Source organism: Dipodomys ordii, unplaced genomic scaffold, assembly GCF_000151885.1.
Source record: "Dipodomys ordii isolate 6190 unplaced genomic scaffold, Dord_2.0 Scaffold13, whole genome shotgun sequence".
Lineage (NCBI taxonomy): Eukaryota > Metazoa > Chordata > Mammalia > Rodentia > Heteromyidae > Dipodomys > Dipodomys ordii.
Genome location: NW_012267229.1, coordinates 7,532,032 through 7,547,001, shown reverse-complemented (window position 1 = coordinate 7,547,001; position 14,970 = coordinate 7,532,032). Strand labels below are relative to the sequence as shown.

At 39.0% G+C, this 14,970-nt stretch overlaps 1 protein-coding gene across 1 annotated transcript in view; it reads right to left on the bottom strand.

Moving 5' to 3' along the window:
• Nucleotides 1–13,834, bottom strand: part of Hao1 (hydroxyacid oxidase (glycolate oxidase) 1) — a 47,445-nt gene extending 33,611 nt beyond the window's left edge. Inside the window, exons 1-2 of the mRNA XM_013011085.1 lie at nt 13,654–13,834; nt 6,298–6,449 (exon numbers count right to left, since the gene is read on the bottom strand). Coding sequence (XP_012866539.1) covers nt 6,298–6,449; nt 13,654–13,790 — 289 coding nt within the window. The 5' untranslated portion in view covers nt 13,791–13,834. The remainder of the gene's footprint in view (nt 1–6,297; nt 6,450–13,653) is intronic.
• Nucleotides 13,835–14,970: the final 1,136 nt, after the last annotated feature.

Sequence of the window (14,970 nt, the reverse complement as noted above, 5' to 3'; positions counted from 1 at the left end):
AAAGATCAGCAAACCAGTCTTGATCTTTTCCAACTCTTTCATGGCCCTCTGTTGTCTGATTCTGGAACAGAGACAACAATGGGGGCTACACTGCCACTGTATCTCTTTCGTTCTATACAGAAATCTTCTGCAACGCTTCTCAGATTATTATTCTGTCATCTGAATGAATTGGCAAGTCCTAGGCTAACTGGCAGATCACAGGGAGACCTCACCACAGAGGTGATGCCGTTTAACAATGGCTTTGAGTATATCAGGTTAGCACTTGGCAATTTAAATCACCCTCCCACAGTTTAACAACCTCAGAATTAGGACACAGACCTGTGCCTGTCTGCTCACTGTTCTGCTACCTGAGCCACACAGTTCTTCTGGCTTTTGTCTGGTTAATTGGAGATAAGAGTCTCATCAGCTTTCCTGCTCAGGCTGACTTCAAACAATGATCCTCAGATCTCAGCCTTCTGAGTAGCTAGGATTATAGGCAGGAGCCACTGAACCCAGCTAGGTTTTAGTTTTTAATGGATGCATTCACTGACTTGCTTGGTTTCTTTTTCTTGGAGAGATTTTCTCCTTGCTGCCCAGGTTAACCTCATATTCACTCTTCCTGCCTCTCAAGTGCTGAGATTAAAGGCACAGTTCCCATGCCAGTTTCTAATAGATGTGTTCCATTCACACATTTTTGTCTCATCGTACACTGAACCATTTTTTTTGCAAGTATAAACTTAGCTTTTATTAAAAAGGATTGTGGTTGAAAGCTGGCCCCGTTAGGAAAGTCTGTGCGAATATTATCTTCAAATAACCGCTAGCTCACTGGAAATGACGCTGTGGCTCAAAGTGGTAGAGCACTAGCTTTGAACACAAAAAGCTCAGGGACAGCACTCAGGCCCTGAGTTGAAAAAAATTACAAAAAAGATCTTGCAATAGGGCAAAATCAGTGAGCTATAGGTTCCAATCAGCTACATGATCAGCATCTGATATTTGATACTCTGCAGTACATTGTAAAGCCATTCTCCTAACCAATCAAATTCATGGTATTTTTAATGTACTTTGAGTTTATCAGGATATAATCCACTGTGAAGCCAATGAGTTTCTGCAGATAATTGTACACAGCAGAGCAACATCTTTGTGAAAGAAGGGTCATTATCTTTTCATATATGCACATGTGTATGTGCTGTTGCAATGTGAGTGTTATGTGTGTGTATCTTTATGTAGTACAATGTATTTACATATGGATTTATGGGTGTATGCATTTGTATATATGAGTGCGATGTGTGTATACATGTGTGATTTAGTATATATGTATGTTTGTGCTGTGTTAGGTGTGTGATTGTATGTGCATATGTGTGTCATGTTAGTGTTATATATGTATAGATTTATATAAATTAGATGTGTTATATTATATTTGTATATATGTGTATGTGTATATTGTGAGTTAGGTATGTGTGTATGTATGCATACATAAAATATGGAGCTAACTTAAGGGTAAAATAATATGAACAATTTTTTTAGGTATTTTAATTTGTTTTTCTTTCTTTTTTTTAACTACAATGTCGCAAACAAGTATTGCCTTTACAATACTTACCAAACATAATTTGGACAAAGCTTTAGGGTTTCTCCTTTATTTCCCCCTAATTTTGATTTATTTTAGTGGGCAAATATTGGACAAAGACACACAACTAAGTCAGACTTGAGGTCATATCCATCACTGACAGAAGCTAGAACTCGCTCCAGGATTCCTTTATTTTCTGCTGTTCCATGACCATGATGATGACACATGCATGGGGGAGATTTTCCCAGGAGGTGTGCCTCAGTCACCAAGTGCAGAATGCAAATATATAATTCAATAAAACTTTGAAAAGTCAACCACTTGAGTTTGAAGCAAAGGAAATGAGAATTTTTCTACCCTCTATTGAATGGTCCCTCATTCGGTGTTAAAGTTGATCACTTAATCTTGGAAAATCCAGAAAATTCAACAGCTAGAGCTCATGCCGACACCCTCAGTTCTTTGGAGTTTGTATGGCTTTTTGTGTTCCTCTGCAATGTCTTCCACCTGCACCTTAATAGGTGGTCAGATCATAGCTGAGTCCCCTCCCCCCCCCAACTTCACTTAGGAATGTGCTAGCCTTTTAGGTTCAAAAAGAAAGTGTTCAGATTTAATGGTTTTATGGCCCATCAAATCCTGTGTGGTAGCCTCTAATTGCATCCAGGGGCAGGAATTTCTTTTTAAACTTTTTTTTGACAGTTTAATAAGAATTTGCTAATATATTGAGCATTCCTGGAACGCTTTAGGTGGGTTTTCATATTTGTCTATAAGAGGTCCCAGCACTCCCTCATGTGGAATTCATCTACATAACAAGTCAGAAGCATAAAAGATACATCAATATATAATGAATTTCATTTTCCTTTTGTTATTTCTTGTATTTGAAGAGGAACAAAAGAACCAAGGGGGCTGGGAATGTGGTTCAGTGGTAGAGTACTTGCCTAGCATGCACGTGGCCCTGGGTTCAAGTCCTCAGTACCATAAAGAAAAAGAAGAAAGAAGAAAAACAACTACCACCACCACTACCAAGGTAGCTTCATGGAAGATGAAATAAAAATTTGTTATAACCAGGCGCTGGTGAGCCAGTGGCTCATGCCTATAATCCTAGCTACTTAGGAGGCTGAGATCTGAGGATCATGGGTCAAAGCCAGTACAGCCAGAAAAAGTCCATGAGATTCCTATCTCCACTTAACTACCAGAAAACCAGAAGTGGCACTGTGGCTCAAGTGGTAGAGCACTTGCCTTGAGCTGAAGAGCTCAGGGACAGCACCCAGGCCCAGAGTTCAAGCAAATGACCAACCAAAAAATTAAAATAAAAATGTGTTATAATCCTAAACCTAAAATCAGAGATTCCCACGGTAATTTTTGCAAAACATCAAATAGCACAATAAGTATTATATTATCAATTGCTTCTCTGAGGTCAGAAATGTTCTACTTCCCTTGCAAGATTAAACTGAAGCTAGTGTAGCTATATATTTTATCTACTGCTAACATTTTTATTATTGCTATTTCCTTCAGTGTGTTACAAACTTGTAAAAATCGCACTGCATTCTCTCCTGAGGAATATGAAAGAAAAAAATTTAAATCCAAAACTAAAAATTAATCAACTAGAGTATCAAATGCATGTGCCATTATTACTAGAGGTATCTAGAAGACTTGTTACATATCATAACAATCTCTACTTATTAAATTACAATTAAGAAATCTGCTACAACCAATCTGCTATCCACAGCACAACGCATACCAAACTTTCATAATGCCTTCCACTCATGTGCCCTCCAGTTCAAAAGAGTTTTTCCAAATTTTAATTTTTGTTTGTTCATAATTCAAGACCCCTCACATATGCTCACAAGTTTTACACAAGGCTCTTATTTCCTAATGAATTTCATTTTTCTGTGGTTGATTCCATCTTGTTAAAGTCAAAGGATAAAACCATGAAACCATACTATGTTTTCAATTAATATTCAAAGACGATAATATAGGGTTTGCCTTTGGGCTCTTGTGGCAGTTACAGATATTTAGAAATTGGTGGTGGTAAGAATAAATGAGGTCATAAATTCAAATTGCCTCTCACATTAATTGCTTAATAAAAGTCATCATTTTTCACAAAACTCTGAAGTGTCTCTTCCTTTCTTCTTTCTTTCTTTCTTTCTTTTCAGTACTGGGACTTGGGCATTGTCCCTTAGCTTTTCTGCTCAATTCTTGTATTCTACCACTTGAGCCACAGTTTTTTTCATGGATTTTTTTTCTGATTAATTGGAGATAACAGTCCCATGGACTTTCCTGTATAGGCTGGCTTTTAACCAGGGTCCTCAGATCTCAGCCTGCTAAGAAGCTAGGATTATAGATGTGAGCCAAAGCATTTGGTTGATATATCACCTTTTGAATTGATGTAATATTTATTAAATATTTGCTTCTGCTTTTAGCAAGATTCAAAGATTATCTATCTATCTATCTATCTATCTATCTATCTATCTATCTATCTATCTATCTATCTATCTATTCTTCTCCTGTATCCCAAAAATGCAGCATGAAAAACAGAGGACTAATATACAAATGTGCAAGAAATCCCCATTTATATTCTCTTGGGATGGTATAAAATATCCAAGAGTTGGGATTTCACAAAAATAAGGAAGGACAGCTGTGCACATTCAATTATCTCTCTTTTGTATTTAAAGAAACGTTAAGAGGAGACAAACCAAAGATCACCTAATCCTTGGGGAAATTTTTTATTTTGTCTTTGCAGTTTTCACACTATGAGTTTTTTCTTCTCTGTTTTTGCTTTAGCAGCAGGACTCTTTTTTTTTTTTTAAAAAAAAGAACTTTCTTCTGAAAATATGCAATACAAATAAACTGACCCTTAATTGACACAGCTAAGATCCGCCAGATTGGCTCCATCCCTCTGGAGGGAGACAAAGCATTCAAGCCATTGGTCTTGCTTAAGCAGTTCACTTTATCACTGAGAAATGTAAGTCTAGAGAGTGAAAATGACCTGCCACAAGAAGCAAAACCAGTTAGTGGTGAATTTCCCCATAAATCAGGTGTCTCTGCTGAACAGCCCAAGGGGCAGTTGTAGCCCACAAAAGTATTTTCTTTGGCCCACACATTGTTGCCCCAAATAGTATTTTTAGAGAATTGTGATTTATTTGGCAACATAGAAAAACTAGGAGATTATACATAAAAAATCTAGATTTCTGGCTTCTTGAAGTATTCAAAGATTTCGTGACCCCCATATCCACAGACCCTTGGGGAGAAGTTAGCTAGAACTAAGATCTGGCAGCCCCATTTTGGCTACCACACAAAAATCTCAGTATGAATGAGACAGAGAATGTGATACTAGCCCTGGGACACATAAAGTCACTCAAACAAAAATTGTAAACTGTGGTAAGCATCTTCATTTTCAAATATATTTTAGAACCTAATAATGGTTGTAACCACTTTTTAAAAAAGCAATATTCTATTGCCAGCCAGGCACCAGTGGCTCACAACTGTAATCCTAGCTACTCAGGAGACTGAGATCTGAGGATCGTGGTTCAAAGCCAGCCCGGGCAGGAAACTCCATGAGACTCTTATCTCCAATAAACCACTCAGAAAATTGGAAGTGGTGCTGTGGCTCAAGTAGTAGAGTGCTAGCCTTGAGCAGAAGAGCTGAGTGAGGGACAGCGCCCAGGCCCAGAGTTCAAGCCCCACGACAGACAATAAAAAACAAACAAACAAATAAATAAACAAACTGATACTTTGTAGGGTAATTTTTACAACTATTTAATAATAATAAAAATATAAGAATAAAAAGATCTCCCATGGTTTTTCCTTCTCTCTAAGTTTAAGGAGGACCATAAACAAACCTGGAACATCTCAGCCTCCTACCTCCCTCTGGTCCTAGTATCAAGAAAGCTGCAGCCTCTGACTAAGCCTGTCAGCTTCTCTGTACCATTCTCCCATGGCACATATGAAAAGAAGAACTTGAACCCGCATGATTGGTTTTTCATTCATAGAACCAAAGTGCTTTCACACAGTACTTTGTTCATACTTTTAGCCTTCCTTCTTGCCTTCCTTAATATCAAAAGATGTCAAGTCACATTCATTACTCACTTTCATATGAGTGTCTCAAAGAAGAATTTACAGAGATTTGGGCACAGTCTTTCAAATGTTCATCGCAGCCAGAGAACCAGGAAGTTAATGCATCATAATAACAAATTTTATTACACTGTTGATGATTGTTTCTTCATTCCCTTCTAAGGCATAACACCCCCCCCATAAAGAAGAATCCTGATCCAAAAGCATAGGGAAAAATACTCTGTATTTGCTCCTTCATCGTATACTATACATAATTTAGCTTGGAGGAAGCAGGTTGCCTTTTAAAATAAGTTGACTTCCACCTCTGCTGTCAGCTAGCTGCCACCTTGGTCAGCCATTTCTCAGATCTCCACTTTCTGAGATGTTGGCATTCACACTCATAATACAGCCGACATTCTCCTAAGCCCTTCTACTGCGCCAGGCACTTTATATGTCTGAATTTTCAGGTACTGTTTTTATCCCCATTCCACAGCTGAGGAAAACTAAGGCACAGAATGATCATCTGAGCCACACAACTAGAAAGTAGAAGAACAAGGTGTGTAAGAACAAGCATTTTGATGGTAGAACCAACAGACTTAATTTCTCTGCATGTAGAAACATCCGGGGAAGTGTTTGCTGAACTCAGAGGAAGGAGCTGCTAACCCTAAGTCCTCTCCTGGTCCCTGGGTTGCCGGTTCTCTTCCTACCTCTCACAGTAGCAAGTTCACCATCCACATGAGCCATGCACTGCATGGCGGTAGCTGCAGCACAGATCGGCATGCTGACCCTCTGTCCTAACACGGTAGTCGACAGATCGATTTCAGCCACATTCCGGAGTACCCGTGGATACAGCTTCCATCTAGAAGTTAATTTTTAAAAATAATTTTTAACATTTCAAAAGCATGGCCAAATCACATTTAAGGTAAAAAGAGAAAATATGACCAATGGCTTGTGTTTTCTCTCATATGCAGAAGCGAGATATAAAATACATCCAGACATGGTAACTGATACAGAACTCTAGGCATCCACACACAATAAGACCAAGGAAGGCTACTCTTAGGGGAAGAACGCAAAGGCGCAATGCCTATGTGCCTCTAATCATATAAAATAAGATTTATCTAAATAAACTTCCGGAAATGGAAACAAGCATTCGTGTGTGTGTTTTGTTTTCTTTTTGTCTTGTTCATTTGTCTTTGGAAAAGTATAAGGGGAACAGAAATGGAGGAACAAAAGGTGAACAAATTCGGCAGGGATACTCATTAGACACTGTGTAGAAAGTGAAATAGAATAGAGATGGAACGGAAAACTGGGAGAGAGTGAGGGAATGGGTGATATTGTACTTATTACCTGACTTATGAAACTTCACCTTTATAATAACAATAAAAATATTATTAAGGGCTGGGAAGGTGGCTCAGTGGTAGAGCACTTGCCTTGCATGCCTGAGGCCCTGGGTTCAATTCCTCAGCACCACATAAGCATAAAGAAAAAAGCCGGGAATGGTGCTGTGGCTCAAGTGGTAGAGCGCTAGCCTTGAGCTGAAGAGCTGAGGGATGCGCCCAGGCCCAGAGTTCAGGCCCCATGACCAGACCCCCCCCCAAAAAAAACAAAATTAAATAGAAGAAAATATTGTTGGATTTTTTTTTTGAGCCAAGCGTGGTGAAGGAAAAGAAGTAATTCAAATGTTCATTAGGGTAGAAAATTTTAACAACTGGTAATGAAAGTTATACAATGTAGATGTGCTACTTTTTCTGTGTCAGTTAAAATTTTTGAATATAAAAAATAAGAAAAGATAATAAATTTTCCAATGTTTATGGAAGTATAATTAACACTATAGGCTAGTTACTCAGAAGACTGAGATCTGAGGTTCAGATCTGGGCAGGAAATTCCTTAAGTCTTCAATTAACCACCAAAAAGCAAAAGTAGAGCTGTGGTTCAAGTGACATAGCACCAACTTTGAGCAAAAAAAGCTAAAATACAGTGCCTAGGTCCTGAATTCAAGCCCTAGTATTGCCTCACACATGGGAAATGAACAAGGAGGAGAATTCATCTCATTGGTATACTGTGCTGTGAGAGGTGACACTGCACAGAGTGACATAGTGACCAAGGCAATGAAGATCCGGAACAGTCTAGATATCTCCTAAATCCCAATTTTCTTAAACTTTCGCCCAACCTAAATTGCTTGACAGCAATCATTTTGTGAGTGCTTTATGATCATAATTCTGCTTGGTGAGAATGTCATATAATAAGATCATACAGTCATTTAGCCTTTTGAAGTCTGTCTTCTTTCCATCATGAATCTAATGCTCATCCTAAGCATTGCACAGACCAAGACTTTGTGTTTGGGGGTTGATGAATAGTATTCTATTGCACAGGGCTAGCGCGGTTAGGGGTTAATTCCAAGCTAAGGGACACTGGCATCACTTCTAGTTTGTAGTGATTATATTAAACATCATATATAGTCAGGCACCAGTGGCTCATGCCTGTAATCCTAACTACTCCAGAGGCTGAGATCTGAAGATCACAGCTCAAAGCCAGCCCAGGCAGAAAAGTCTGTGAGACTTTTATCTCCAATTTACCACCAGAAAATCAGAAGTGAAGCTGTGGCTGAAAGTGGTAGAGCATTAGCCTTGAGCACAAAAAGCTCAGGGACAGTGCCCAAGTCCTGAGTTCAAGCTCCACAACCAACAAGAAACCAAGAAAAACAACCATCCCTTACAACTGTCTGGTGAATGTAATTCTTCCTTTACTTCTCCAAGGCCATTCATTGCAGATGGTGCACAAAGGCAGATGGGTTAGTGTTTCAGAAGATCTGCTGCCCCTACTTTGTCCTCGTTTGTCTGTGATAGATAGTAGCTTCAGGCAGTTAATTTTTAAAATGATAACTTACTTTGTCAAAAAATAATAGCACTGATTGTTGTACTCAATGAAGTATGATGACAAAGGATGATGGTTTTGTTTCCTTTTCTTCAGTTTAGCTAAACATTTTTCTCAAAATGGTTATTTGTCAGGAACGGTTGATATTTTGCTTAAGGTGTTTGTGAAAATTATTTTAAATGACTTTTGCTGTGATTCTTCAGTGTTGAAATCTACCTATAACTCAGCAACCAGCAAATCACTAAGAGAGTTTATGTTCCCTTTCCTCTCAGAAAAACCAATTTATATTTCCTCCTTGTTTGGGTTCATTATTCCCCTCATTAGAAATTGATTAAACATAAGAAAATACAGCTTTATTCCTATCAATATAAAAAACACCTTGTATAGACACATATCCATACTTAACCAATAGTCACATTTCACTTCCTAGCTTTAACTCTACCTTGAGAAGTTTTAGCAACTTAGTAAAGTGACTTATTAATGCAGAAACCAGAAATAAAATATCTTGTAGCTTAAAAAGAAAACTGAACGTAATATTGCTTTCTGAACAAACTACAGGTCAGTCATCTAACTCTACTTCCAATAATAAAGTAAAAGCACACAGTCTCTGAAAAGCACAATAAAGCACCTTTGCCGCATGAAGTCTGCACCATTCCTTTGAACATCTTGATTGTCATTATAGTATGTCACACTATATGCTGTGTGGCTAGAAGTCTTTTCTTCTTTGCTGACCTTCACAGCAGGATGCTTTAATCTTCATTTTAAGCAGGCAAAGGAAGAATTCTTGGAAGGAGTTTTAATTACCAATCATTTCTAAGTGTGTTATTAGAATGAGAGAAAAAAAGATTTTAATAGCAGCCCACTGGCATGCCAACCTTGAAGGGTATTAATATTTACTTAGGGCTGGAGGAACAATCGAAGCTTTTGTGACAAGAACATACAAAGCTGCTGGGCATCTCTGTGGTGTGTGTGTGTGTGTGTGTGTGTGTGTGTGTGTGTGTGTGCATGAAAGGACCTTTTTCAATGTTATTATATTTTCATTTAGTAAAACCAGTTTTTTCTCTGAAGAGCAGCTTTTTTATTGTCCACATGGTGGCACCATCACCTTAGTAACTGTGGGTTCTTGCTTCCCGTAAACACTAATTTCTATTTGGAGGGTATTAAGGAAACTGGTCCACTAGTATATAAAATGCAATTGCTGAGCAAGATTGAATAATGCCAACGGGAATGGTAAAATGTACATCCTTTGGAGAGTCTTCCACATCCGGGTTTTTTTTTTCCCAACTGGCAAGGACAGTATATTTGCTATTTAGTTGTCATAGCTTTCTGAACCCCACCTGACTCCACTCCAGATTTAACTGGCTGTTCTTTCATCCTGTTGGATAGGAAAACTTTACATTGTGCTCAGATGTGCCTGCAGTCAGGACTTTGCATCCAAACTCTAAGTCCACACATTTAACTTATCATAAAAATCAGGCAATGTGGGGCTGGGAAGGTGGCTCAGTGGTAGAGCACTTGCTTTGCATGCTCAAGGCCCTGGGTTCGATTCCTCAGCACCACATAAGCAAAAAGGAAAAAGCCGGAAGTGGTGCTGTGGCTAAGTGGTAGAGTGCTAGCCTTGAGCTGAAGAGCTGAGGGACAGCACCCAGGCCCAGAGTTCAGGCCCCACGACTGGACCCCCCCCCAAAAAAAATCAGGCAACGTGCCCATCCCCTCCCTCACCCCCCACCCTCCCGCCAAGGGCTGGCTACTCTTTGAAGTCATTTAAAAACCACTTGTATTGGAGCTGCACAGATGCTGATGATGCCAGCTGACCGATCCAGGCTTGTGTTTTCTAGGATGTATAAGAAAGACTCATGAATTCCATCCCAGTACCTCTCCCTTCCTTTTCTTTTCACTCTAAACCTTTACATGATTCAGAAAGCACCTTAGCACCTATTTGAGGTTTTAGCTGACAGATCTAGAGCCTTTTATGCATACTGGAAATCCCATTGGTGAGTTTATAGTGCTTCTTAAATACACAAATGAGGATAATGTCACTTTCAACCTTCAGTTATATAAATAGCAGGGAAGAGAAGAGCTTCCTTTCTAAAGTCATGTTGTGGAGGGAGGAGGCGAAGATCCCAAACACACCTGTTGTGGAGTTACTTTCCATCAGTAATAATTTCAGATAAACCTACAAAGAATGTATGTAAGATGTTCTGTTTTTCTTTTTCAAATTAACCCCAATCAAAACACATCTTGCAAAATCCAACAAGCTACCATTTGCCCTGTTTATATTTTATTTGTCATAGGAACTTTCATTCTACTGACTGATTTTGCATTTTTTGTGGTGTGTGTGTGTGTCTGTGTGTGTGTGTGTGTGTGTCTGTGTGTGTGTGTGTGTGTGTGTGATTTTCTCCCTCTTATTTTGGTCAACATCGTATTAGCATCCTAATATATACAAGCAACTTCTCGGTTATATGAGTGTCCCATGTCCTTGAAACTTAATGTGGTTGTCAGATCTCTGTACAGGAAAGATAAAAGCTATCACTGAACATGACCTTTGATTTTACTTGTGGGAATGGGAGGAGTAGAAATTTCATAAATGTCTTTGAAATACCCTGACCTTGTGTCACAACAGGTTATCTGAGGTTCTGTTGGTTTTGCAGCTTTTCTTTGAATCAGAATGAGAAACTTCAGAATGCTTGTCTTCATACCATCAACACCAAGCCTCTGCAGCCCTAGTACAAATGCTATTCTAAGTCCCATATGACCAGCTACAATGGTACAAGGCAAGGAATCAAGTCACACGGAAAATAAATCACAGAGAAAAAGATGTTACATGGGGAACCACCCCTAATATTTCTTGCAACATAAACTCAACTACTTGATATTTTTAAAGAGTATTGCCCGTCCTCCAAAGAGAGTTGCTTTGATTCCTTTTTTTTAACTCTTTAAATATGATCAGAAGAGAATGATCATAGTCCATGCAAATGGAATAATGTTAACTCTTTCGGTTGTCCAAGTCCAATCTCTGAATTCCTCAGTAATACCCACATAGGATGCTGATACTTGGTGGTGTGCCATGTAACTCACAAGAGCTTTAAGCTGATTTTCCAGGTTATAACTTGGAGGTCACCAAGCATTCTATGCTTAACAAAGTTTCTAGAATTCGGGAGATTGCTTACATGGTCCAACCACTTTGCTGCAATCCTTTGTTCCTCTTCTGACCTCCTCTTGGCCACCTGTTTTGAGTCCATTTCACATCATTTCAACTGACTAGCATTATGGTGGCCAAAATCAGTGTGTATCCACTGGAGTGGATGGGAACAGTCTACTAATCGATCTCTCTTCAGCAGATGGGAGTTTCTAGTCCATGAAGACTAATTATAAACATAAATTAACTAACGAAGTGTCGTGAAGTGTGTAAAGGGAAAGGAAGGCTGCACAGAGACAGAATAGGAAATCATCTGGAGTGATGCTGAGACACTCACCCTATACATTTGCCACAGCCCTGAACATTACTTGATTATAATGACCTATTTGGGTTCTGTGGGGTTTTCTTTTCTTTTTTTTGAGGCCATTCATAGACAAACCATGCTAACTGGGGGACAGAGGTGACATGGTCCCAAAGAGGAACATCCTGTAACAACAACATTTGCAGCTCCCCCAAGTCTGAAAAACAGAACCCAGGAAACAGGAAGAATGCTGAAAAGTTTGATATTGATGACAATGCATTATACTCATGGACTGACATATTAACTCCTTTGTACAACTACTTAAAGACAATAAAAAATACAGTTTTTTTAAAAAAGATCATTTTTGCCAAAAATTGGTGGAAATTTTAGGCCCGTCTGTTCTTAGCTGATTCTCCCTTCCACGGTTTCCACAGCATTTTTTTTTTTTTAGTTCAGCTATGTTTCAGGGCATTCCTGAGTCTAGAGCTGTCGGGGAGAGGAGAAACCCCTCTCCGCCCAGTAACATTTTTAGGCTCCTGGAGGTGCTGTCTGCCAAGGACTATCTTGGCCAGGGTAATTTCATTTCTCCTAATTTACATGTAGAAAAGTAATTGGAAGTAATTTTGCAGGAGATTAAAGGAGAAATCAAAGGGAAGGCAAGTTCTTTCTTCCTGTATATTCTTACCCCTTTCTCCTTAAATGTGTTACCATCAATAAATGCTTGTAACATTCATGGTCTTTAGGAACGATTGTACTGAAAGAGAGCAGTGTATTGAAAGCTGAACCCCCACCCCACCGCTTCTCCTGTGAGAAGAATCACCCCTTTAGAGTTATCTTTCTTTCTTGTTTTTATTACAAACAAGAAACATAAACCATGACAGCCACCATCTTGTGTCTTGAAATATGAAAGTCAAGGGAAAATTAATTTGGGAAGAGAGATGGAGCCCTGCAAAGGAGAGATGAAACAGAAAGGTTGAAAGATTAATGCCACACTGACAAATTGAAATCTAAAGTGAAAGTTTAGACACCAGTAATCAAAATGAATGATCTCACAAGAAGCCAGCAGGATGCAAACATTTGAAACAACAATCCTATCTGGTTCAACTAGATAAGATGACTATCTTGCTTTTAGAGCTGTTTCCTACTCCATGAACCTAAGTAATCACTGTGGTACTCTGAGAAAAAAATGGAGCCCTCAGAATTTGTGACTACTTTTAAAATGCTGTTAAATTAATTATCATTATACTTTTAGGTGAGGAAATGGGTTGGAAATTGCAGTCAATGGCTCAATATTCCAAGGCTTGGAATATTGTTTTTAAACAATTTAAGGTCCTAGCTTTTATGACAGCTCCAGGAATTTCTCCCCTTCTCTGTTCATCACAAATGCACACAAATAAATCTCTACCATCAACACAAAGCTAGTGCTTAATTTGGTACAATGTCTTTGTGTAATATCAAAACACTTGTGTGTGTGTGTGTGTGTGTGTGTGTGTGTGTGTGTGATACTTTTGGGACTTGAACTCCAGCCTAGGCATTGTCCCTGAGCTTTTTTACTCAAGGCCAGTGCTCTACCACCTAAGCCATAGCTCTACTTCTAGCTTTTTGTCGTTAATTGGGGGTAAGAGTTTCATACACTGCTGGCTTTGAACCACACTCCTCAGATCTCAACCTCCTGAGTAACTAGGATTATAAGCATGAGACACTGTCTCCTGGCTTGAAAACACAATTTTAGATAACAAGTTCTCTTACCTGGAAAATGCTGTAATATTATCAGCCAAGGTTTCCTGATCATTTGCCCCAGATCTGTAATAGTCATATATAGCCTTTTGAAGCACTGATTTCGCATGCTGTTCATAATCATTGATACAAACAAGTCGGGGTAGCATTTTCACAGGTGTTGCTACTTTAGATGTAGCTGCGTTATTGTCACGTATTGTCTTGTCTTCCCTGAAAATCCCATTATTAGTCAATGATTAATATGCTTTTGCCAAAGTTCATATTTAGTTGTCTCTTGTTTACGTCAACTGAACAAACATATTGTTAGACTTTGAAATTTAATTGTTCACCAAACAGCATCTAATCTACATGAAGATGAAGATGGAACTTGGAAGGTAGTGGAGGTGTTTCCTGTTAGCCATGTTGAAAGAACAGGGAAGTAAGTCCACAACTAAGGACTTGGAAAATATTTCCCCAAAGCACTCTTGGTTCAGGTCTACCTCAGACTGGTTCTTCCACACCATCAGTACTTATTCTCTTCTTTTGGGTGACCAGATGGACTGCCTATATTCCTTCCACACATATATCGTGCACATATCCTATGAAAAAGAGCTCATGGAATGACTTGAGTTATCAAGGAAAGTTTAGGTGATCATAAACATTTGGCTTTAACATGCATCATGAAGGCCAGATTTACAGCTAATTCTAAAAAGCATTTTCTCTTGCTCTGAGAAGGATGGATGGGGAAGAAGGGCTATTTTAAAAGACTGTGATCTTCATCTACAATTTCACCAAATCATGGGAGACCTGGGGAAGATTTGGATGAGCTAAGGCATGGTTGAAACATCAGTGTTTTTGACAAGTGTGAGGCCTGGTTTTCAACCTAGGAACCTCTACTTCCAGCTGTTTCTCAGCTGATGAATTCCAGTTGCCTTCTTGTGTGAGAATTTTCTCTTGAACTCAAATGCTCTTTTCCAATTCACAGGACAAGCAAAGTGTTAGAATCAATGACCTGTGCAACAAGCCCTCAATGAGAAACTTTAAAAAGACAATGTATTAATTCCCCAGATCCTCTCTCCTCCAGTGGGGTTCATTTTTCCTAAATCCGTGTCACACATTGTGGCTCCAGCTGCCCACAGTATGAGTGTGGGAGACAAATGTCACTGCGTTTACAACATTCTGTCACTCACTTCTCTATTGGTACTACCTTTGCCTCGCAGATAAACCCCTTTTGGTGTAACCCAAACCATGATAAGAATACTATTAATACCTACACCAGCTAGGTGTTTGAGAGAATACATGCATCATCATAGAGACAATTAGCCCACACAGGTTGTCCCCACTCTCATC